This window comes from Vigna radiata, chromosome 7, assembly GCF_000741045.1.
Source record: "Vigna radiata var. radiata cultivar VC1973A chromosome 7, Vradiata_ver6, whole genome shotgun sequence".
NCBI classification, from domain to species: Eukaryota; Viridiplantae; Streptophyta; class Magnoliopsida; order Fabales; family Fabaceae; genus Vigna; species Vigna radiata.
This window is the reverse complement of record NC_028357.1, coordinates 52,688,569-52,715,240: the sequence shown is the minus strand read 5'-3', so window position 1 is coordinate 52,715,240 and position 26,672 is coordinate 52,688,569. Positions and strand designations below refer to the sequence as shown.

General features: G+C 28.9%; 2 protein-coding genes across 2 annotated transcripts; one reads left to right on the top strand and one right to left on the bottom strand.

Annotated features, from left to right (window-relative positions):
* Positions 1–253: 253 nt before the first annotated feature.
* On the bottom strand, positions 254–8,101 carry LOC106769445 (xaa-Pro dipeptidase). Its single transcript, XM_014655066.2, has 16 exons — positions 7,883–8,101; positions 7,758–7,807; positions 7,595–7,655; positions 7,196–7,291; positions 6,961–7,110; positions 6,583–6,714; positions 5,941–6,068; positions 5,311–5,353; positions 4,708–4,791; positions 4,394–4,435; positions 3,972–4,042; positions 3,405–3,458; positions 3,200–3,305; positions 3,018–3,086; positions 1,649–1,792; positions 254–834 (listed from the first exon to the last, which is right to left on the bottom strand). Exons 1-16 carry the CDS (start codon positions 8,012–8,014, stop codon positions 700–702), a joined length of 1,497 nt encoding a protein of 498 aa, XP_014510552.1. The 5' UTR covers positions 8,015–8,101; the 3' UTR covers positions 254–699.
* A 9,070-nt stretch (positions 8,102–17,171) lies between these two features.
* LOC106766638 (1-aminocyclopropane-1-carboxylate synthase 7) lies at positions 17,172–18,980 on the top strand. Its single transcript, XM_014651354.2, has 3 exons — positions 17,172–17,342; positions 17,435–17,715; positions 17,798–18,980. The coding sequence occupies exons 1-3, from the start codon at positions 17,172–17,174 to the stop codon at positions 18,663–18,665; spliced, it is 1,320 nt and encodes a 439-aa protein (XP_014506840.1). The 3' UTR covers positions 18,666–18,980.
* The last annotated feature ends 7,692 nt before the right edge of the window (positions 18,981–26,672 follow it).

Here is a 26,672-nt window from a genome sequence, read left to right as displayed (position 1 = left end):
ACCTAATACAATATCTCTTACAGGGTTCGAGATGAATATGCCCAAAAATCTATATAATCTTAGTTGCTTTAAATAATGAATCAAAAGATCTCGATTGTATTATTATAATAACTGATAAACAGTTCAGCATCCAAGTGCTGTGTTGTTTCAGAAATGAATTAATTAGCAGGAGTATTAAAGATCTTGAATTTTTCAACAACTTACTACAATCAGTGGAAGAAGCAATGCTTGAGATTGCTCTATCGTAGTTATATTGTCGTTGTAAATTGTCAATTGATCGACTTAATTATTCTTCAAATTTAATGTAAGTACATGTATTTCCCAATTTTTTGGGGCTATTAACACCTTGTCAGGCACTAACAAGTACTCTTCTTTTAAAACACTAAAGGCAATGGATGATTAACACTGATTGGGAGAAATCTCACGATTTAAGGACTTCTAATTTCACTCTCAGAACCTGCTCTTCTATAACATCTCAACTCAACATTTGTCAAAAGAAACGTAACTACTACTGAGTTTGATATTGAAATGCTTATATCGAGGATCTTTTATTTGGGAAAGGGAAGGAGTGCAAAGAAGATCATTTTAGACACGAGACAGGTAAACAGCAACTTGCACTCCGTTATTCATTAACAAAAAGAAAGAAAGAAATAAACTAAAGACGCGGACCTGTTCACCTTAAGAAGATTGAAATCAAGCTTAGATTTCTAATCCATTTCTAGCATGAGTAGAGATGTTCTTCGCTGGCCATGGTGCCCCGGCCATCACCCCCTCAATCTCGCCTATTTCCCTGGGACACTTTGTCATATTGTAGCAACCAGCGGCAGTGACAAGCTGGGCACATCATAAAGAAATAAACAAAGTAATTATCAAATACGCTCATCTACAAGAATGACAATTCATTTTTAGAATGAAACAAGACTTGTTTGGAAGAAAATTTACCAAATAAAAATAAAAATTATGAAATTAGCCTCTATATAATCTCAAATGAATTTATGTATTAACTAATTTTACTTTATGATGAAACTAGTTTTAATGTTTATTTTCTACAAAAACAACTTATGGAAAAGCTTGTCTAATGTTCATAGTGTTTGATATACAATCAACAGTTTAAAATTAATGACTCTAAATGAGAAAGTTGCTTTTATCATATGAACAGTCAATTAAAACACAAATTTCACATCACTTTACAAGTATCTTTAATCAAGAGAGTGTGTGTATATCCCCCTTGTTACAGAGAAAAAATAAGACAACTCTTAGCATTATGAGAACATTTTACCACAACCTTTATCTTTGTCCTGTTATTTTCAAGTCCACTAGATCATATTCAATCACGAATTTCCCGTGATCTTTTATTATACAACAAGAAAATCACGTGAAATTTATAATTTAGTATGGAATTTAATCTAATTTTTTTTAAAAGGAGCACACTAGACAAGTTGCACCTTTAAAAGTATTTTATCATATTCATTGTTGTATATGGCTAACACACTCCAAAAAGTGTAGGTGAAACTTTAGCAGCCCCCTCATAAAATATAGGATTGAATATGTATGTTGTTACTTGATTGAGAAACGATAAAATGATAGTATAGAAATGATAAGCTAAAAACTAGGTTATGTATAGGTTCAGTAGTAAACTGAGGAATACCACATCACTCTCAATTCGAACTCCACCAAAATCTTTATATCTATTAATCGCTTCCTGGTTCAAGAACTTGGTAGTTATTGGACTATTCATGGCAGGAAGTAGCAAGGCGTCAATAAAGTAGCATCCGGGCTCCACAGTGATAACCTACAAGTGTATAAATGATAGGTGTCAGGGGATCAGGGATAAGAAATGAGGAAAATCCGTATAGTATTAAGTGTATAAAAATAAAAGACTTGGACCAACTGACAGCAGCCTATAACCATGTTTACAAGCATTAAAATGAAAGGAAAGCAAATCTGAGCAGTTTGGGAGCGCTCAGTCCCTCCCAGAACAAGAGTCCACTTGCCGTCCAAGTGATTTGTTCCTTAATCTTTTTTTCAGTAGTGGTTCAGATCTTAACTAGGGTTTTCAAGGCATGTTTAGGATTTCACAACTGCTGTACAAGATCTTATAAGATTCACTTTGTGTTGTATTTATTTTTTTCCATCTAGTGATGGTTGTAAAACTTGAATATAGTGGATTGGCTTAATCAAGATAATTAAGCAACTGGATGTAACTCTCTCGTGAGAATAAACCCATACAAATTCTAGTATTTTTCTTTTTCCCACATCTCCAACATATTATATATGAAATTATTATTAATTGTGTGAAATTAGAATTTCTTGAAGTTGGAACTTAAATTTCTATTGTGAAAATCTGTTAAAAAAAATTTAAAAGTTCTATTCAATCCTTCCCTTTTTTAACTCGGACCTTAATTTTAACGAGTAAATCTACAAGACACAAACCACCATTCCAAAGAAAACTTTGGCAAACAACTTTAGTCCATGAGATTGTAAGTACCAATCGCTTTAATTTACAACTTAAAAAGAAACCCCAATTTAGTTCCTAACTTAAGATATATATGTTTGAACAAGCTTCTCCAAAAGGATTTGTAGTTGAAACGAGAAAAAAAAGAATTCAACTACTTCATAAGTTAAAGTTAGTTTATGTATAAACTAACACATAGAAGCTCTCTCATATTACTTGTCAATTTTTTTTTTTTAGTTTTATGTGAATAACCTAATTTTAGCTTATGGAGAAGTCAATTTCATTTCTTATATTTATTTCCTATAATTCCTTATGGAGAATCGTATTCAAACGAAGCTCATAAAACATTATTTACTTTAGCATGTAAAGACAACTAGATGGCTTATTACCAGAAAAAATTAACTCTCAAACATAAATGAGTAAGTTTTCGGGGCCCTCATTATGCCAATTTGAATCTAGTATAACCCAAAGCAAAACATCAACAACTATCATGCTTCTAATCAGTTGCTACTTGCAACTAAAAAAATTTCTTATTACTGAAAGAAGCAGTAAGTGTACTGACCATTCCTTCTTGGAGATCTCTGATTGTCCGCAAAGATTTTAATCCAGGTTCCTTTCTTCTTTCCAGACCCTGCAAATTGGTATGAAAAAGTTGTTGATACAAGATTAACTACACAGGACATTAATTAAGGAATGGGAAAGGATAAGTTTAAAATGTAACTGCAGATGAAATTTACAAAATACCTGTAAGTAGCCTCCAGGATCATGTGTATCAATACCAAGGAAATGCCCGAGACCATGTGGCATAAAAACTGCACCCAAGCGTGCAGCCATCATGTCCTCAACATCACTACACCAAATTCACAAATATGAAGCTTCATAAAAGATCCTAGAGATTGTATCAAGATGAAATTTAGCCATCAGATATAAAATAACTCAAAAACATTACCCCAAAAGAATGTTTCCCCTCTTCAGTGACTCGAGAATAACTTTTTCAGCCAATCTGCAATTTTAGAAAGGGTATGAACATAAACAAGGAAAAGTAGCATGATAGTGGTGTATATTAGTATTTTGAATTTTCTATTTTCTTACAAAAACAGACGGCTCGTGGATATTTGGTCAACTTATTTAGATTTCTTATTATCTCTGTATAAAGCCATTGTTTTCAACAACAAAGCAGTGTCACAAAACGCACACTTGTTTGTTTCATAAAGAAATCTAGTGATGGCTATCAGCTAGATTTTTCTCTTAGGTTCCCCATTCAAGAAAACGACAGTAATTTCTCAATCAAGCTGCAGACGTCAAAATAAAAGCTCGGGACTGCATGTGCACAGATTACCTACGTTACAATTCTGTAATATACTAATGTCCCAATTCACATATTTAGTTAAATAGTCAAAAAACCTTCCTTGCAAGAGAAACACTAACAACAACCCAGCCATTGGCACTTGAAAATAGAAACCAAGCAAGGCAGACATTTAGTTGCTAAAAAAGTGATTAGTGTAGTTGATCATACATGTGCATATCAACCCAGTTTACTCCAGGTTTCATTGAAGATATAACAGCATTATGAGCATCTAGCACAGCCTGCAGAACATGAAGAGCACCAACAAATAAATGCTATAAAAATCAATACAGAGGTACACGGAAGTTGAAATTTACATTGGCTGGCCATACCAACATTCACATGAATATCTAAAATTAGGCAAGCCCTTACAGAAAAGTAATACATGTGTTTGAAAGAAATGCTATAGCTGGGCCATACAAGCATGCACATGAATGTCTGAAGTTAGGCAAGCCCTCACAGAAAAGTAATACATGTTTTTGTTTGGGATTTGCTCTGCAAATGCTTGTACTGGCTCAGTTTTTTAGATATTAAGTAAACAAACATCAAATACTTTCCCTTTGACAAAAACGGTTTTCTGAGGGAGCACTTACAGTATATATAAGAGATTGATCGCTTGTAAACTTCCCATTTATCTGCACCACAAATTTAAAGTTGAGTGAAAACTAATTATATTTAATAGATGCTAAAATAAAATTTGACCCAGCTTTTTTGGCTTCTATCCGCAAAAGTAGAAACTACTCCAGCTAGCTTTTCATGGCAGCTCTGTATTTTTACTTTTCCTTCAATAAAAAAGTCTATTTTCATTTTGTAGAGCTTATTCAAAATTGCACTTCACCATTTTGAGAAGAAAAGCCAAAAAATTAGATCAAACACTGACTAATGTATTATTAACGGAAAGACTCACAGGGAAAGAACAGGTTATGTCAGACCCATAGAAATTGTACTCAGCTCCCATGTCAAACAGTGCCATGTCCCCATCTTGCAATGTCTGCAGAAGAGTCATGCTTTAAGAAAAATTTAAAGACTTGAACATCTCTAAAAATAAACAATCATTGATAATCCAACTCATACTATAATAACTTCAGCTCATCTTGTTTCTTAAGGAATTAAGTTTTCAATATTTAATATGTCAATTAGCCAGATCCAAAGTCACCCACATACCAGAGAGTTTAATTTTTCCTGTTTTCAAAGAGTTTCTCATCAATTGCATTTTTTGTTTTCTGTATTCCCATTTTTACATATTTCTGACCAAGTACTTTTCAGACTAGCTAGTGAAAGAGAAAACCCAGATAAGTACGCATGGTGCTGCTTAATTTCACGTTTCAACCAAACAAATAATGGAAATAATAAATAGTATACAGAAAACGCAGGAATTATGCTCCATTCAGGGCAGAATGCACAAAAGATCTTAGGAAAGTAGTATAACCAATGTTGAAAGATGATTCAATACAGCAACATTATGATGGCCAATGATAATGACTTTAAATGGGGTACTTTTATGCCATACCTTGTCATTAGGAGCTGCCGCATGGCCGTAATGAAGAACAGCACTGCATTAATACACATATCATAGCCAGCCCACCTATTTTATGATCAAGGTAGCTACTACTTAAAACATAGTAAACAACTACCTCTGTCCCTAAATATAAAACTCTTTTATCCAAGCCACACCCTTTGAGAAAATTAGTTAATTTTGTTACACAAATTAAATTGCCAATGGTTACACCAACCAAATCACCTTTTTCCATTTAATTAATTTCACCTAACTAACTAATTTTGGAAAAAGAAAATGGTAGTTGTGATCTCTGTCCAATTTTAACTTTGCCAATGCTGGAGGAGAGAGAAAGAGATATTTCCCAATATTTATTATTTATGAATTTAAGAATTGTAAATTAGGTACAGGTATTTTTCAAAACATATTTAATACAAGTGACAGTCAAAAAAATAGTCTTAAAGAAAGGGACAACTAGGAAAAAAAGTCTTATATTTAGGGATAGAGGTAGTATTTTTTTCTTTTTGCAAATCCATTCTAATTACAAATGAGCACCGAGTAAGGATTGCTAACCAAACGTATTTGAGAACCACATTTATTGTGACAAAAAATATGGTTACAATATCAAAATTCAGAAATGTATACCTATTTTCACCAGTAGCACAAATACATGTGTAGGAACAATGCCGACATCCACCATACATGTAGGTATGATGAAGAAAAATGCTTTCAAGCTGATACTCCTTCATTCCAACCTTAGTTTTTCTCATGACCTATTTCGTTGGAATGTATATTGCAACTATTACGAAAGCATTCTCACAAAGCATATGTATAAAGTCATTCATACTTCATCATAAACATTGTAGATTCTTCTACTAATCAATAATGTAACCATGCAACGCCCGCCCTATGATATTCCTATTTCAACAAAAAAAAAAATTGCCAAAAGTTTTGGTGAAAAGTGGGTACATAGCCAGGTATAGGAAAATAGTACATTTTCTGCCTTTTTTATCTATACATAAGCTACTTTACTTCGTCAGTTAGTCTTAAGGAAAGGACATCACAGAAAAGTTAAAAGATACCTCCCAGTTCCCAAAATCACTTTCTTTTCACAACTACAACAAATAGTCTCCCACGGAAGAAACTAAGCATTAAACTGTCACAATTGCAATACTAAATCCTATTTCCTCCTATAGATCTCCCATAAACCTCATATTACACTTCGCATTAATGTTAAAATATGTACTCAACATACCAACATAACTTTGGCAGTTTAACATTAGTTACCTCAACATGAGCTTCGGAGCTTATATCATTGGCAAACTGAATAAGCGCAATTTCAAGATTTGACTTGATGACACGGCACTCCGTCAATATCGGATGCAGAGTAGTCAAATCCTTATCAAACTTATCAATGCCCTAAATCAAAGTTAAAAATATACAATACCAAGAATCAGTTTTTCAAGAAAGATATGCTAGCTGGTATAAGTATTACCATATCATCACAAAAAGACCGAATAGCATTGGTACATGACAGGTCTTATTCGATGACAGTTTAGGGGTGAGAAATAATATGTACCCAACAGTTCACCCACTGTCGTGATGAAAACAATTAATAAATGATCGCAGCAAAGGGTAAGAAAAGGAATGGGTAGAGTTGAGAACCTGAAACTCTGCCGGTTTAGAGAAATTATTGCTATCTGTATTAAGTCCATGCAAGAGAAACAGTAAAGGTTTTCCCGCACCCTGGTAATGTTGTTGCAGAACACTTGCAATCTCATCTGAAAAGAATGTTGTGCTAACCATGTAGTGTTCCTACAGAGGAGAACGCATAGATATGAACCACTAAACAATAACAAGGCACGCAAATCCATTAAACATTTATTATTGGAAGGTTTACCTTAAAATAGGAGAGTTGCTTAATCTTCCCCAACCAAACAGCATACTCAGAAGGTAACCTGGGAGCAAACAAGAGAGAGTCCCCAGTCGCAATGTCCTTCAAAAACCAATAACATGCACAAATCAAAACTACTATTTTCTACAACATAAGGTGATCATATTATATTTGTAAGCATTGCAAAAATTAAAAAGTGTTTAGCAGTAAAGACTGTTACACCGCCAACTAACTAATTAGATGTCACCTTAGATACAACTTACAAAATAACCATCACAGCAGGCAATATTGTTACCATACCTGTTAATTCCTAACTAGCTTTAAATTTTCCGAGCATTTACATAAAATAATAATAATAAAAAAAAAAAACATAATAAGATTGTAACAGAGAAAAAAAGAACGAACAATGGCTCCATAGAATCCAGGCTCTGTCACTCCAAACAAGTAAGCGAAGAAACTCTCCTGCCTGCGAAGCGCGAAGCAAACGAATGATGGATCGATAGGCAACCATTGTAATGGCGATCATTCAAAAAAGTGAAAAGATGCGGAGGATTTAGGGTTAGGATACCTGAATAGCTCCAAGTGATCGGTGTCGTAACGCGTTTGCTCTTCGCCACCCTGCGCGGACGAAATTGGATAGATTGTTAAGAAAAATGAGAAATGGAAGGAAGATGAATGCAGACAGAGAGAGACCTGAAGAAGAACGAAGCCGTGGAGAGGACGAGAAGAATCGGAAAGGTGTTGACGAAGAGATGCTAGAAGCTTCTCTCGGTTTTTGACGTGAAGCTCCATCGACACCTTCGGAGGCCACAGAGACGAACCCATGCTGATTCTGTTCTCTTCTCTCTATCTTCTTTTCAAACCATTTGCATTCATCTCAATCTTTTTCTTAACATATTACAAAGACTGAATTACATTAATCATATTAAACATCTCATGGAATTTTCAATTTTTCATGTTTATCTACACAATTTTTGGTTGCTAATAAATTATTTTTCAAGTGTAATAAAATATTTTGCAAGGAATGATAATTATGTTTAGTTTAAGCTGAAGAGTAACAAGTCAGCAGTTTTGTGGTGGTGTAAATAGCAAATACTTTGGGTTATTGCTTTGTAAGATGAAAATATAAAGAGGGTGTGAGCTTAGTAATTGTGGGGTGCAAGTATCTTTTAGATTTGGCACAATCAATACTTCCTTTCGTTCTCCTCTTATTTTCTTTATTTGTATATTTCAGTTCAAAGAAAAAACTTAACCTTTTTCCTTATTATTTTCAAACTAGAAGCTAACTTAGAGATACTTTAGAACATCTATACAAAACTTTTGTCTTAAATAATTTCATTTTGACTTAATTAGTTATTTAATTCTTATATTTTAACCATTTAATATTATATTTATCTTTTAATCAATTGAGTATATCTGTTTTTGAAAAAAAAAAAAAACTTAACATGACTGTTACATTAAATTGATGTTAACATCGTAATTTGTCAAATTTTAGATTTGTTAGTTATCAAAAATTGAACGTGATCATTTTAAACAACATTAATGTCAATATAATAAAAATTACCATATTAAATTTTTTTACAAAAAATTGAGCTCAATTAAGTATTTTTTTTTTTAAATACTAACTAATAAAGCTATTCATTTTTCATTCTCCTCTCTTTAATTTCATTTTTTTCATACTTTATGTCATGCATGTCTAGGATTAGTGAATAAAAGATAATTTTGCATTTGAAATCAAGATATGTAAATAAAAAATAATTTTTGGGTACAATTTGTATAATTTATTTTGATGGTGGAATAAATTTTATAATTAAAATATAATATAATTGTTTGGTTTAAAGTCTTTGTTGGGCCATATTGCATTTTAATAAATGGCACCGATGCTAGAATGGTACAAATAAGACGAGAAAATTGACCCAAGAAAAATAAAGACAAGAGAAACTAGGTATGCTTTCTGAGGAGACAGAGTACATTAGAGATACTACGACAAAGGACATGCAAATTCTCAACTTATTAATGCTCATGGTCAAGAAAGAAGGAAAATGCATTTCAACAACATAGAAATGAGATAAATAATACGTGTGGGGCATAAAAATATGTTCAAAGAAAATTAAAATTAAATTTTTTAATTCAAATAAAAAAGTATAAAATAAATCAACAAAGCTAAATAACAAATTAAAGAAAAAACTAATAAAATTCGTTTACATTTTAGTTCTTTTATTTTTTATTACATGCTAGCGAGCAAATCCAGTTTTTTTTACAGAAAACATTGCATTTCAACAACAGTAAAAATGAGATAAATAAAATATACAACAAGTATAAAAAAAAGTGGAAATAAAACAAAAAAATAAGAAACAAAGATAAATAAATTTAGGGTTAAATATGTTTTTAGTCAATATACTTTGAGGCGATTTTGGTTTTAGTCCATTTTCAAACTATGGTACAATTTAGTCCTCCAACTTTAGAAAACTTTGGTTTTAGTCTTTTTTACCTATTTTTTTAACTTTATTTGTTGTTTCAAACACGTTTCATTATAACATTTGGATTGTTTATACTGTTTGACACATTTTTGCTTCAATGTTAACTAAGAAACGTGCTTGAAACAACAAATAAAGTTAAAAAAATTGGTAAAAAAGACTAAAACCGGAATTTTCTAAAGTTGAAGAACTAAATTGTACCATAGTTTGAAAATTGACTAAAACCAAAATCGTCCTAAAATATAGGGACTAAAAACATATTTAACCCATATATTTATGTAAGAAATGAAAAAAAAAGTTAATAATTTTCGCTTACTAATAATATTTTTCATTATAAAGTAAAAAGAAATTGTTTTGTTTATAAATTTTTAATAACTAAGATGAAAACAAAATTAGACAGATAGCGCTGGTTTGCTGACTCCATCAAAATCTTGTATTGCGTCACAATCCGTGTTCTAAAGCACATTATCTCAAAATCATTGGAGTTTTTTATTCATAAAGTAATGATAGTTTGGGTTTTTTTTTAACAAATAAATAAGATTCAATTAAAATTTAGATCTAGAAAATTAATGTAAACCCGATATTTCATTTCTTTGTTGAAAAAGTTAAAAAATTAATAATTCATAATATGTATATGTTTTTAAATTAATTAAATATTTTAAGAACAATCACAAATATTATAATAAAGAATATGTTTTAATGTGAGATTAACCGTGAAAATAGCATTACCCATTACTTTTTATTTAGTTTCACATTTGACTCATTAAAAACAAAAATATGAAATCATTATGAATTAATAGGTTTCGTCTACTTCACATCTATTAACTTAGCTCTATTCATAAATTGAAAAAACATCTTAGTATTCTATGAAATTTTAATCCAAAATTTAATTATTTTATAAAAAAAAATACTCTAAATATAACTATTAAAAACAATTTAAAAATGATTTGTTCATATACATTATTTCAAATACGATAAGATATTGATTAAATATAATTATAACAAAAAATTATTTAGGTAAGTAATTCTATAAAAACATAAATCAACTGCTTAGGTTGATTTTATCCACTAAAGTAAAACAATCTAAGAGATTAAAAAATTTTATGCGAGAGAAAGCAAATTAATCTATATATTAATTGCGAAACAAACCCATACTATATGATCTTAAAACTTAAATGTCCTATCCTCGAATTATAGACAGTTTATATGACTCGTCGCATCTTTGTCCCAAAATAATTTAATTTGACAAAGTAATAATAGAACTTGTTTAAGATATTTTTAATATTTGATAAATTATTTACATTGAGGACAGAAAATATATTACTAGTATAAATTAATAAGAAAGTATTAAATATTTCTCCCTTCCCCACAATTTCAATCATTATTTAATGTACACAAACAATCTCTTCCAAAAACTGAAAACATGTGAGATTTGCATCTTCCCCGAAGATCCAAATATCTGAGAATGGGTCCAGATTTGACTGAACAGACAGAGATAACCGGAGAAAAAGTTCTGGCACCGACACAGTTACCACATTCCGATTGACAAATGCCACGTGTATTTTTCTATATATTATTTTTACAGGTACTTTGTTTTATTTAAAATAAAATTGTGCAAACGAGTTTTAGTTGCTCTAGATGTACAATTCAAATACACTTTGAATGTTGATTTTTGCAATAGTTTATACATATTTCATATCACTTATATTCTTGTCATATCCATGACAAAAGATCCTAAATTTCTGCCTTTGTATGATTTTTAAAAATAAAATAAGACTATGAGAATTAAATAATATTCGGTGGTTCACATTTATAAAAATAAATTAATAAGAAAGAAAAAACGATTTAAAAGTAGTTATTATAGAAATCAAACTAAAGACAGGAGGTTATGGTGTGTTTGTCCAATGAGTTTATTTTCTTAACAAGTGAGGCAACTTATTTTCAGTGAACAAAATTTATAAAAAATAGTTTTTAATTTAGAAGGAATACAACTTATTCATGTAGTTTTTTTTTTTTTTCAAATCTCAACCCAATAAAACTGGTTTCCGAAATCTGAATTTTGAATTAGTTCAACCAAGCAACTATAATAACGTCTTTACAGGTTGAAAAATTAAGGGATAAAACTAATTTGTGAAGAAAATATAAAGTTTAAAATGATTAAAAATGTTGTGAATTATACTTTATGATTATTATTTATTTTTATTAATATATTCATCCCACTTTCCATTTTTTTCCTTTCTCCATCTTTAAAAAATGTTTAATTTTTTACTCTATTTCTTATATATTTCAAATTTCATCTTTCAGTCTATTTCAAGATATTTTTATTTACTCTATCCCACTCGCAAAAATAAGTGAAAATTGTTGAAACAATAGAATTTTATTTATTTATTTAGCGTGATATTAGGTTACCTTGGTTTTATATGTACCATTTTAAGCTATTTGCAAAAATTTTGGTTTTATTTTTATTCATGTATTAATGTATTCATATGCATCCATTTATCAATAATCATTTGAGGCAATCTCGAATGTTTTTAATAAGGGATTTGGAGATTTCAGAATGATAATATTGGTAAAAAAATAACATTATTCATGACGGAAAGCAGCAAACATAATTATTGAATTATTGAAGTCTCACATGAAAATACTTTTTGCTACAGTAAAAGGGTCAATGTCATACATATACCTCATTTGATGTATAATCAATTAACAGTTCTTTTTTCCTATATTTATGAGATCATATATCGTATAAATCTATAACTTTTTATTGTGTAGATGAATATTTCAAGTAAGAATGAATCATTCTCCCAATAAAAAATATCATTAATAAAAAAATTAAATATTAGATATAAAGATAAATCAGTAATTTATCAAATAATTTTTATGAATTCACCACTTTCTCCTCATCCTCATGGGTACGTAGTTGAGAAATAAACATGCAGAAAGAGAAAGTGACATTGAGAGACAAATTAAATGGTCTGCGTGTCCGTGCAGATTGGAAGGCCATACTTCATACTTAGACTTTTATTTATATATATTTATTTATTTAAACTTAAAACAGAAATTTATATTCTCGAAAACGTGTGTACGAACACGGTAGGAATCTGCACTGCATGTAAAATAAACATATGCAAATGGATATGATGTACTAGAAGAAGTGCGAGTACTGATTCAAACTTCAAACTTTTAAAGCTTGTAACAATTATAATAAAATAAAGCAAGGATAGGAAAAAAACAGAAAGTTTAATATTAATACGAGAAGTGAGAGTGTATTTAACGTTCGACCTACTCAATATTCTGTACTTATCTCTGTCTTAGACACAGCATCCTATCATGATTAGAACAAAGATTCCTTCGAGGCGTGTCAGCATTCTAGCTACATCTTCCTTGAAGATTCATGTCCTATATTTAATTCATAGTCACACATACCATGTCAAATGTTTTCTATACTGCAACCCTGCATTGTTTTTTCTCCCACTGTTTCTTCCTGAATCTATGAAACTCTTGTTCTTTTCTGTCATGCCTCGTACAGTGTTATCATTATCACTGCTTTCATGTTCTTCGACTGAACAATATGATCATGATCATGCATGTGTTACTGTTAATCGAACTATCAAACCCAGAAACTAATTAAGGATTATTCTTTTCATCAATCAGTTACTTCTCTTGTAGGTTCACTTGTCAGTCGTGAAATTGAACTCAAACATATACATAAATTGGTTCAAAATCACAAGATTGTGACAAAACATAATAAAATATAATTTACATGTGATATTGTCAACAATTGGCAGTGATGAAAGGACAATTAGCATTTAGACGTTAGTGTAAATAATAATAATAATTTATTATTTTAATGCAAGAAAATTTGATGGTGATGTTAAACGATAAAAATAATATCTTATAATAATGATGATGAATAACAAAACTATAAAAAAAAAAAATTAATAGTCATATCAATAATGATAATTATAACAATGATCTTATAATATAAATGTGAGGTTATAATTTGTGATTCAAATGTTACGGATAAGGAATGGATAAATATTAATTTTTGAATATTAGAATATTTTAGAATTGTAATCTAAATTCAAAACGTTAATAAGAGTTAATATTAATTTTTAAGTCTTGTTTAACACTTTGGTAGTCTTAACTTTTATGTTATATTAACATATCTTAATGGGAAAATCGTATAATTAAGATCCATGATCCAATTTCATTATAATTCCTTGTTCTAAGCATATTGTTAGTTAAATAAGAAAAAAAAATTGAACCACTTATAGTAGGCTACGTGCTGCTTTTCATGCCAAATTTCCTTTATCGGTTTTAGAATTGATTTGGATGAATGACCATCAATCAAATTGGGAAGAATTAGCATAAATTTTCTACAGAAGGAATGAAGATGGATAGACTTTCAGGACCCTCGTTGAATTTTGCATCCTAAATTTTGTCCCTTTAAATTGGAAAATTTGATGAGAAAATGACATAAGTTTATGGTAGGAGTTCTTTCTCTTTCTCGATTAAATAACCATAGGAGCATTTTATTTATTTATTTATTTTCGGTTATTATTTAAACTCTGGACTTACAAACCCTAAAAGCAAAAATCATGATAATAAAAACTTAGGATATTTAAATTTGCATATATATTATATTTTTGGTACGGAGCATTTGGGTTTTGTACGTACTAATTAATTAGGCTAGCAGTGTACAGCAAATTAAACAGCTTGCAGATGTTTTTGTTTATTATTAAAATTTGTGAAATATAGAAATTTGATAGTAGTTGTTATTAGTTGAAGTGAATAACGATCACATCAAGTGACATGATCTTGAGTTGACAGTCTTAGCTGTTAACAATTAAGAAAAGATCCCCTATCTCACGTACTCCTGGATTTTCTAGACTTTTGGAAAAGTACTTGGTGTCGGAGAGACCCCAATTGAAGAACTAGTCTTGTAAACTTCCTCCATAAACAATACAACATCACTCGTCCTTTTCACACACAAAAATATTAATATACATTTTATCACCCAAATTAAGATAACTTTCAATGCTTTCCAGCCATTAATGTTGAATTCAATAAATTTATTATATTTATCTTGTGTTATTATTAGCTACAAAAACATGGATGTATGTACTTTGGTACAACTGCAAACTACAAACTACAACAGTTACCACATACGAAAATAAATAACGAATTTCCATGTATTGTTTTATACTTGTCTGTCTCTACCCTACACTTGTCATATGGTGCTTCTTCCTCTTTCATGCATTAACATTTACCATAATTCACACACTTGATGTTGAAATTCTCACCTTACAGATAATATCAAACAATTTATAATATATAAGAATTTTATAATGTTGACATTAAATTTGATCAAACACTATAAAAAATAACTAGAAATAACTTTTAAACTTAATTTAACCTTATAAAATTGATTTACAAGATGAGGTTTACATTTATTTATATACATTAATTCACGACGTGAAACTTCTAACACAAATAGTCTAAAGTACGGATAATATAAATACAAAACACTCACTACTTAATAATCAAATAACATGGATCTCGTAACTGAAACAATTTTTTTTCCTAACTCCCAAACCCTCTTCTGCATGCATGCTAAAGATTACTGATTCATATCATAGAACCATATATAATATTTAATGTGGGAGCAAAGATAATGGGCACTGTTTATTTAGAGAGCGTGCTCACACATCTACCACACCTAACCATTTTATTTAAGTCAAATCATGCTTAAGTAGTTAATCTTAGATGCAGAAGACAATTATTCACTTAACGTTTCCACCATTTCAATTATTAGGATTGGTTTTAGAGCTTAAGTACAGTGTGATTGGACTAAATAAGATACTGTTAGTAATTATTATATAAAATTTGTTTTGGGATATTATTTGTTGATTTACACAGTTTGAGAGAATCCAACCATAGATTGATTACCTTCTAAGTATCTTTCGTGAATTATTGGCGTCAAATCAGCTCTTGATGATGATAATGATGAGTTTATATGGTTGTGTGCTATTTATCAAGAATATATGTCTGTGTTGAGATTGAACTTCATTAATTTAGATGAATTAAGCTGCGGACAAGGTTCTTGCAGATTTTTTAATTTGATTTGATGCAAATTATATCCTGTATTAGTGATCAGAATCGAGCTTTTTCATTGTTCCTTTAAGAGATGAATAATGATTAGAAGTAAATTAATTAATGAAAGCATGCATGTAGCAGTAGGTGAACGAACATGGTGACATTATTCAGTGTTCATTTGAGTGATTTCAAATCTAATATAGTAGTCATGTGACCACTAACTGAAAAGAGAACCTCAGAAAATGAATGAATGATTACAGAGAAGAGCTATAATTATGCAGACGTATAGCAATCTGAAGGTGTTGAATGAAAGTGAATGAAAGTGAAATGATGAAGAAGAATGTAAAAACTGAGATGCAGTGGTTAAACTGTGTCGTTTATGATTGGCTCCTTCTGTAATGAGCACTGAGTCAAATGTGTACGGCTCTGGTTGTAGGGTCAGAAGATCTCGGAAGAACTTCTCTTTTTATCCACTTTAGCTGCTTGCACATCAAAATCTTGTTCAATCTTTTCAGTTACTTGATCTATCTTTGTCAATTGTCAGCTCATTAAAACTTAACTACTAATCATCATCATCATCAAATACACAACCTATTCAGATCTTAATCAAATTATTAATTTGGTTTCATTACAAAAGGAGTTTTTGGAATTTTTTCTGCAAAGTCATATTTATTAGACTACTTTTAGAAAATTTCCAGATTTTTTTTTTGCAGTTTTTAAACATCTTTAGTTAATTAAACATTATAAATATTTTAATAGAATAACCCAAAAGTTTCTTTGAATTTTTAATTTTTAATTGATTTTAAACATACCTAGTATATATCACAATTGTGAGTTTTTGAGAGCTCAACAACTTTTAATTTAATAAAGAACAAAAGCGTGGATAAAATATAGTGCCATTAAGAAATAATATTAACACACTTCTCTATTAAACCGACACATGAAGTGGAAGAGGGGACTATATTGGAAAAAAATTTCCAACCTCAAACAACAACCATATATTTTTCGTATGATCTGGCATCATGCACAGTTGTCACGTCAGATAAATAATCTCTGAGTAAAACATTCAAGGTAAAGCTCCGAACTGTTGTCAATATTTAATGTTTTTTTTTTTTTTTATAGTTTTTTCCATGTTTTGTTCATTTCTTCAAACCTATAAATTCAGAAAGAGGATTCAGACTTTCCATCAACGGATTCCATTTCAGGACTTAGCAGTTCATTCTCTCTTATATTCATTCTTCTTTCTTTCTCCTTTAGTCTCTCTCTCTCTCACAGTTGCAAAAGCTTTTTTGCATTCAACAAAGGCCTCTCTACAATTTTTGTTTTTGCTTTTGCACCAAGCGTAAACTTATTTTTGTTTACCGTCTAATTTTTCTCAGCCCCTTTTTCTTCGAAAGGTTTTAGTTATGGGGAAAATGATTGAGCAACCTCGTGTGGAGCTTTCCAAAGTTGCAGTTTCTGAAACTCATGGGGAGAATTCTCCCTATTTTGCTGGGTGGAAAGCTTATGATGAGAACCCTTATGATGAACTAACAAACTCCTCCGGAGTTATACAAATGGGATTGGCTGAAAATCAAGTGAGTTTATAGCGTCTATGTAGCAGAAGCTTAAAGAAACTATTTACTTAGGCAATCTAATCTAATCAATCTTTTCATGCTGTACCCTTCAGGTTTCGTTTGATTTGCTGGAAAAGTATTTGGAGGAGCACCCAGAAGCCTCAACCTGGGGATCTGGTTTCAGAGAGAATGCTTTGTTCCAAGACTATCATGGACTCAGATCATTCAGAACAGCAATGGCAAGCTTCATGGAACAAATAAGAGGAGGGAGAGCAAAATTTGACCCGGATAGAGTGGTCCTCACAGCAGGAGCAACTGCAGCCAATGAACTCTTAACCTTCATTCTTGCAAACCCAGGAGATGCTCTCCTTGTTCCAACCCCTTACTATCCAGGGTAAGAATCAAGCTCCATGTATAGTAATTTACACACGGAAAATATGATTCTTGAGTCTAAAAGTTTTGTTCTTTGTTGACAGATTTGATAGAGATTTAAGGTGGAGAACTGGGGTGAACATAGTTCCAATCCATTGTGACAGCTCAAACAACTTCCAAATCACTCCTCAAGCTTTGGAGGCTGCATATAATGAAGCAGAAGCGAACAACACGAAAGTGAGAGGAGTGTTGATCACGAACCCTTCAAACCCCTTGGGTGCAACCGTTCAACGCTCGATATTGGAGTATCTTCTTGACTTCGTGACTGAAAAGAATATCCACCTTGTCTCAGATGAAATATACTCAGGATCGGTGTTCTCCTCCTCGGAGTTCGTGAGTGTAGCAGAAATCCTGGAAGCACGGCAGTACAAGGAGGCGGAAAGAGTTCACATTGTTTATAGTCTCTCCAAAGACCTTGGTCTTCCCGGTTTCAGAGTTGGAACTATTTATTCATACAATGACAGCGTTGTGACAACAGCAAGAAGGATGTCAAGTTTCACCTTAATATCCTCTCAGACACAGCATCTTTTGGCTTGTATGTTGTCTGATAAGAAATTCACAGAGAACTACATTGGCACCAACAGGGAGAGGCTGAGAAAGAGGTACCAAATGATCATCGAAGGTTTGAGAAGTGTTGGCATAGAGTGCTTGAAAGGGAATGCAGGGCTGTTTTGCTGGATGAATCTGAGTCCATTGTTGGAGAAACCAAACAAGGAAGGAGAATTGGAGCTTTGGAATGCCTTTTTGCATGAAGTGAAACTCAACATCTCTCCGGGGTCTTCTTGCCGTTGTTCTGAACCAGGTTGGTTCAGGGTCTGCTTCGCAAATATGAGCGAGCACACACTGGAAGTGGCATTGGAGAGAATACGTAACTTCATGGAACGAATAAACAAAGAGTATAAGGTCTATTGATGTCGTTGTTATACTATATATTTGTTTTTTTATTTTTTTATTTTAAAGTGGTTCTTGCCATTTTGATAAATTCTTTGTTTTTGGGTTACATCAAAACCCAAAACTCGTGTAAAAGGACATGTATACACTGTAGGTCGGATTCACTGCCGAGGAAGTCGTGAATTAGTGTCTTAGTTCTTGTTTGCTTGCTTTACTTAGCAAGTTGTTACTCAGAAATTCAACTCCTTCTGTATCATTAAGTTTATATTATTGATTAATGTATAATGTTTTCCTTTGTATTACTTCCACTGTTCTTTTTCTAAATTCATTCAAATCTTTCACCCCAAAACTAACTGCAACATTTTCCTTAATGTCATAGTAATTCTGTTATTTTAAGGCTGTTTTTTTACGCTCTAATTGACTATAGTAGTCATAATCAATCGTACTACAGTGACTAATGTTTCCTTGACAACATGCTTATTTGTTTGCACCTTTGTTTTAACACAGAATGTATTGTTATCTCTGATATAGAGTATATTTTAACATTAAAAAGCATAGAGTTTATTATAAATTTTTATTGAACAGTATTGGATAAAATAAAACTTCTGTTATATAAATTAATTAGATAGCTGCCGAATAATTACACACGTGTGCGCGCAACAGCTAGCAAAACCAGTCTTATACACATAGCTGTTATCTTATTTTCAATGATTGAATCATTTAAAACCTCTATTCAACTCTTGTGTCAAAGTCTACGATTTATTGTCCTGTTTATTATAAATGGAATTATGGATAATCTGACTTGGTTAACGATAGTTAACTCGAAAAGCATATAGTAATTAATTAATGGTGTGCGCGTGATGTTCAAAAGAATTAATTAATTAAAGGTCGACTACTTTATATATGCGTAAACTTGGTTATATTAATAATCTCACCACCAAACTTTGAGCTGACTAATCACTTCCTTATTGTATACGATATCACAATTGACAAGCAACGATTAACTCTTTAATTTTCGTATTATATTATATATTTTTATTGAAGCTTTTTAAGTCTCGAATTAAAAGGTATACTTTATTTTTGTCACTTTTACATGATTCCCTTAGTTTCTACTTAACTAATACTGGAGAGCCGAAATTTGACAACAACGAGTTTAGCATGAGTCACGTTATTAATTATTAGGACCAAAAATATGTTTTACTATTAAAAAATAACAGTCTAATATTCTCTGTTTTTCTACATAATTCATTAACTTCATATTTACTTTAATAGAAGTGTTTGATATATAAATGACGACATATATAATGTTACTGTTGTGGGAAGTTTGGATAAAAAAGTGAAGATGTTCAATCATAAATGATTAATTTCATGTCAGTTCCCATAAAGTCTGAAAAGACCACTATTTGGGTTGCATGCTGAGGCTGTAATAATGCAATGATATCCTACGAACAGGATAACCCGTACGTTTTGCTCGTGAAGATGAGCAAGAAGCTGTCTTCGACCGCGCATGAAAACATGCATTCCGATACCAATTTTTCAAACTCAATTTTCAGTAGTTACGTCAAACTATAGTACTTTCTTCGTGGAAATCATTAAAGTTTATAAATGAAAATACTTTAAAATCTTACATTTATTAAATATAAGACGAATTTAGAGGAAATATTACGTAGAATTGATTTATATTTAAAATTTACCTTTTAATATGTTATTTTAAAAATTATATTTAGAGTTTGTTTTGATATCTGTGTTCCTTGAATATATCATTTTATTTGTGATTAAACTCTTATTTGATTATTTATTGATGTATAGTTTCACATATGAAATATATTTTATTATTAAAAGAGGAGTTAAAAGTTTTATATAGCTTGAATATATGATCAATTTAGAATAAATCAATTTTAAATTTTAAGATTTCACTTAATTTGTAATTAAATCTAAAATTTTACATGTGAATTTTACAATAAGATTTGTTGTTTATCATATACATGACATCAAAATTATATAAATCTATTTCACTAAAATTTGTTGTTTATCATATACAAAACTATTATTGTTGAGTAATTATCTTATATTACATTCAAATGTATATGTTTCATTATAAGAATGTTTTGAAAATCTAATAATAAAAATGGTTAAATTAAACTTATAATAATTATAGATTTTTTAACATAATATACATACATACATATATATATATATATATATATATATATATATATATATATATATATAAATTTGAAGTGAATAGTTGCTAGCCTACAACCTTCTAAACATAAAACGTAGCATATTGCAAAGCCTTTCAACTAATTAACTTTGTAATACAACGTATGTCCATCCAAACCATGCATGTAATGCAAATCTACGAACCTTAGTTAGCGAAGTCTCGTTAATTTTATCAAAAAATATTTTCGAAGTTTTGGATACAGCAGGACCATGGAAGTATATATGTATATTGAGTAGAAATGTATATAAATGCTATTGGGAATTTAAATTATATTTAATGTTGAAATGAAAAGAGTTAAGTATTATATTTAAATAGGAATTAATGGTATACTTTTTTATTTAAATTGCTAAGTAATCATTAGAATAAAATCTTCTTAATATATAATAAATTAATTTCTCACCAAAACTATAAGTAAAGCTTTGATTTATAAAGTAACCTTTTTTTACAACTAAATTAAAATTTAAATGAATTTTTAGATGAGATAAAATAAAGAATTCCTTTGTCCGAAAATTTTCCAAGTTTAGAAGCATTTGGTTCTAGAATTTAAAGAATAATAGCTTTTTGACCATGACTTTTGAATCTATCAGGCATCGACATTGAGGCTATGGTGAATAATGGTACTTTCATAGGTTCCATCATCGTCGTACAAGAGCTTTTCAAAATTCCACAATTTTTCCTTCTTGCAGTTTGAAACATGATTGCAAGAGTGATCTATCCCTATCATAATCAATGCCTCAAATTCTTTCTTCATAAACATTTTCTCAAATACTTTATGGACAAAATTAAAATGAACATTTGAACATATAAATAAAACAAACAGATTAAAAATAAATAAAGACTGTCATTTTGGAACTAAATAAATAAATTATTCCTACGAAATTGAGGGAATTATTTTTTACACGCAACCCTGATTTTATAGATATTTTTTAGTAAACCTTGAGTTGAATTTCTGAGTTTTCTTGTGTTGTCGTTGAAGACTAAGAATGTCACCTACTTCGTACCCTTTGAGGAAAAAACATTCTCAAGACACTTTAATCAACCCACTTTACGTAAGCCGTTCTAATTAATCTCGTTCACACGTGTGATCGAATGCACTGCTTTCTTAGCTTACCAAAAGGCAAACAATTTAACACTCAGCAGCAAAATTAGAATATGCTGACATTGAGAGTTCAAAGCAAAGAATAACACATTATAACGTTACTTTTATTGAATTGGTAAGAAATATAAATCACAAAAACTCAATTGAAAAAATATAAAATTATTAATCATTAAACAGGCTAAAAAATTAGCATAAACTCAATTAACAATATTCAGACTTATAAAAAACATATACTTAATGCTGTGTTCTTTTGGGGGAGATGATTTGAGAGAGATGATTTGAGTGGATTTGAGGGTAATTTTTTTTTTTTTGTTTTTTTTAGTAGATTTGTGGGTTATTGAGAGTGGATTTGAGGATAAAGTTTGTAAAAATTAGTGTAGAATTTGATTGATGTGACAGATTTAAAAAATTAGTTTAATTGGTATAAATTGAAGATTACCAAAATGTCCCTAGTTATTAAAGTAATATAAAATGTTATCTTTTAATGTTATATTTAATTGTAAAAATATTTATAAAGAGTAAAAAATAAAAAATAATTATTAAAATTAATTTTTAAAAAGTAAAAAAAATTATAATTTAGTAAAATGAATTTATTTTTAAATATAATATTTATTTGTAATATAATTTAGTACCAAATAATATAAATTTAATTGTAATGGAAGTGAGACTGTATTATTGTTTTATTTTATTTTTAACTCAAGAGAAACTACAAAGTTTTTTACCTTTTCTAAATAATTCTTTAAAAGTAGAAATAATTAGTATATTTTGTAATTAACAGAGTAAATTATAAAACACATAAATGAAAAAAATATATATATAAAGAGAGCCACGTTTTCAACCTTCATTCCAGGTCCACCACCAATTAGCCTATCATGTACCCTGTAAATGGAAGGATAAAATGGATTTTTCATAAATAATCCACGCAAATCTCTTCCCATCAACAGAGATAAGAAATGATATATATCCCACAAATCTTCGAGGTTCCCTCCTTCCAAATCCGTGAAAGCGAACACAAATTATCACTTAAATTTGTCTCTGTTAATCTGCTTGAATAATAAAATCCACTTAAACAAACAGAGCGTAAATGTTAGTTAAATAAAGAATATAGAAAGAGGGATAATATGTATGAAATTAATGAATAAAAGGGTGACCCATTTGAGATATGATGGAAGTTAGCTATTTATTTATTTAGAAGCATGCAAAACTTTGCAGTCTAAAGCTGAAGATGCAATGAAAAAGTGTTGAATTTTTCATACACGGAAATACAAAAAAAAATAATTAAATGCCGTTTTTTCTTTGTTCTTGGATCAACATCAATGGAAAAGTCGGTGGTCGATGATGATATGGTGGTGGAAATGAGATAAGGTGAAAGTGCAATGCACGACAAAAGGTGATTTCCAAATACGCCGAATAGGGAAGGCCACATATTATTATTATTATTTTATTATAACGTTTTATAATAATCAATAAATATTTACATTTTATTAAATCATGTTTAAATATATAATAATATTTTAAATGAGTTGCATACTATAATTAATTTGTGAATTAATTTAACATGTTATTCTTCACATTACATACATTATTAGATCTTTGTTTACACATTGACATTTGTTCCTAAAAAACAATTTCTTTTATTTACTATATCAAAAGTTTAAATGTATTATATTAATATTAATTACGATGTATTATTATTTCATTGTTTAATGTCTAGAAATTGCATGTGTTATTTTTGCCCATATAGTTGTATCTTATCCATAAATTTTACTATGGTTTTGAGTTTGTTTTAAATATGTATTAGAATATAACAACTAACTAATAAAACGAACTTATGACTTTATCTTTCTCGAGAAAAAATATATATTTTTCAATGCTTTTCTTTGATTTATGGTACGGTTTATTCAAGTTATTTGAATATTGTGCATAAAGTTCACTTATAGATAATAGGGAGCTATGGCTATATACTATGTTGGAAGTGATGATGAAACACTCAACTTTTATAAAGTCGTTGAAGGAATGTGGTGATTGCTTTATTTCTTTAATTTTTTTCTTTCAATATTTGTGAGGTTCTTGATGTTATATTATGACGTTGAATTTGTTATACAATAGTATTTGAAATTACTTAAAATAATAAATTTATAAGTTTTTATTATTATATTATATTAATTTTTTTACGAAAATTCATATTTTGATTTTCAATACATTTACATAATTGCTTCTCATTAATCCTATCATTTTACAAATTTCATCATATTTGTGGATTTGTCTTATAGATTAATGTTTTTTTTTTCTTCTTTTTTTACTTAATTTAGTTTGAAACTCATTCATGTTTTGATTCACAAAAGATTGTATAATCTTGAATAATTATTTTTTATTGTATTTATATATGATTTAATTTAAGTTTCGCATGATTATAAAAACGGATCAATCACAAACTATCATGTATGCATTATAAAAAAATTGTTAAAAAAGTGTTGTTGAAAGAATTTTTTCCAATTTGATATTATATTATGTCACTATCGTAACACGCATTTTTAGATTGCATGATTAAAAAAGCACAGAGTAAGTGTATGATATGATATCATTGACTTACAAATATTTCTTATTTTAAATTTTTTTGGTTGCTTTACGAAGCACAACCAATTATGTCGATGCTTAATTAAATTAGTTGTGATATAAAATTTAATATAACCTTTGTTTAGATTTTTTTTTCCTTTTTTTAAATGAAAAAAAGTTAGATGAAATTGAATTTCGAAATTTAAAATATTAGGAGAAAGGTTTCTTTGAGAATAATTAATCAAATTATTGTAACTTATCCTCTTTTCTTTTGCAACCAAATCATCAATTTCGTAGTCCACAAAATAGAAATATTAAATAATGACAAACATATTAGCTTAAATAATTTACATAATGAATTTCTAATGTTTCAGAAACTACTTAAATAAATTATTGTTTGAAGAACCACTTATAATAGAATACAATAAGTAGGAAAGGACAAATAATCATTTATTTAACATATATTCCTTATTAATATCAATGAAAACACATCTTAAGCGCTTGGTGTGTGTTGTTATAATTATACAATTAAATATAAATTATTTTATAATTTTATTGTAAATATTTTTAATTTATTTTGTAGATAGCTTTATAATAAAAAATGGTTAAGTTTAAAAAAAGTTAAATTAAAAAAATCGATTCAACTTAACAAATATTACTTAAATAGTAAAATTGATAAAACAATTATTTTAATTTAAAAACAATTATTTAAAAAGTAATATTGAGAAACAAATGTGAACACAAAAGACGAGAGTTCCTTTATATATAGTTAAAGATAAAGAATTAATGATTAAATTCATCCACTATCTATTGTTTCTCAATATCAAAATTAACTCCACCAACATTTTGTTATTAAATATTTATTATTAATTTTATCTTTTAAGATATTTTTTTTTAATTTAACTACTTTTTTTTTTCGATTTAACCTTTTTTAAACTCAACCATTAAAAAACTACAACTTAGTAAATAAACTAAACCTTTTTTTCGATGTAATTAAAAAACTATTACACAATAAATAAAAACTATTTATAATAAAATTATAAATATTATTTATATTTAATTGTATAATAATAATAATAATAATAATAATATTTTTTTACTACTGTTTGTTGTCTAAACTAAACACGGGTATGCGTTTACACTTGTTACTATTTTATAAATATATATATATATATATATATATATATATATATATATATATTATAAATTATTAAATAATAGAAAACTATCAAATAAATAATATTTTTGTGATTTTTATATACTGATTATTATATATTCTTTTATACTATTATATAATGAGAATTATCTACAAATTTTGTTTCCAATTTTATTCTTTAAGTTTTTTTCACATCAAAATAATTATTTTACCAATTTTACTCTTTAACTAAATACTTTTATTTAATTTAATAATTTTTTATGTGACTTTTTTCTCTAAAACTTAACTATCCTTTTAAAATAAAATAATTTATTATAACAAAAAATTATCTAAAAAGATAAATATTATATACAATAAAACTGTAAAAATGATTTAATTTTTTTCATAATTATGAAAATAATAATTTTATTACTTTTTATCGTCAGAAGAAATAAACACACATATACCTATTAAAATATTTTAAACTTACTTGTATAATTATAAAAATAAAAAATTATTATTTTCTGTTATAGAAAAATAACATATTCATGTGATTTACTAGTATTTATAGATAAATTAACGCTCCCTCCACCTTCTCAAGTGGGTCTTGCACCTTCCCTTATTATTTTAATTTATTTCAAAAATATTTTACATCTTCCATTATTTTCTTTTATTCCAAAATTATCATATATCTCTCCACTATCCTTAACAATTTTTATTTTTTTCTCTCTACATTAATTGAGCATTTATATAGCTCATTAATGGAGCATATACATACCTCAAATTTGAACTTGTGATATATTTTCTTAAATAAGTTTGATTCAATCTTATTTTTGCTGTTAAATATATTTTTTTCTTTTCAAATTACTTAATAAATGGTAAAATTTTGTTCTAAATTTCTAGAAATTTTTTTATATATGTGTGTTTATTTTACATATAATATCTATAATTTTTAACATTATATTATGTTTTAACTTACCGACATGTTTGACTTAAATAACTTGAATAAAGTAT

Coding starts and splice junctions, on each gene's coding strand:
- LOC106769445 (XM_014655066.2), bottom strand. CDS start 8,014: ATGGGTTCGTCTCTGTGGCCTCCGAAGGTGTCGATGGAGCTTCACGTC. Junction 7,656..7,757: donor GATCACTTGGAGCTATTCAG/GTATCCTAACCC, acceptor CGCGCTTCGCAG/GCAGGAGAGTTTCTTCGCTT. Junction 6,069..6,582: donor GCTCCGAAGCTCATGTTGAG/GTAACTAATGTT, acceptor CCAACGAAATAG/GTCATGAGAAAAACTAAGGT.
- LOC106766638 (XM_014651354.2), top strand. CDS start 17,172: ATGGGGAAAATGATTGAGCAACCTCGTGTGGAGCTTTCCAAAGTTGCA. Junction 17,343..17,434: donor TGGGATTGGCTGAAAATCAA/GTGAGTTTATAG, acceptor TGTACCCTTCAG/GTTTCGTTTGATTTGCTGGA. Junction 17,716..17,797: donor CCAACCCCTTACTATCCAGG/GTAAGAATCAAG, acceptor CTTTGTTGACAG/ATTTGATAGAGATTTAAGGT.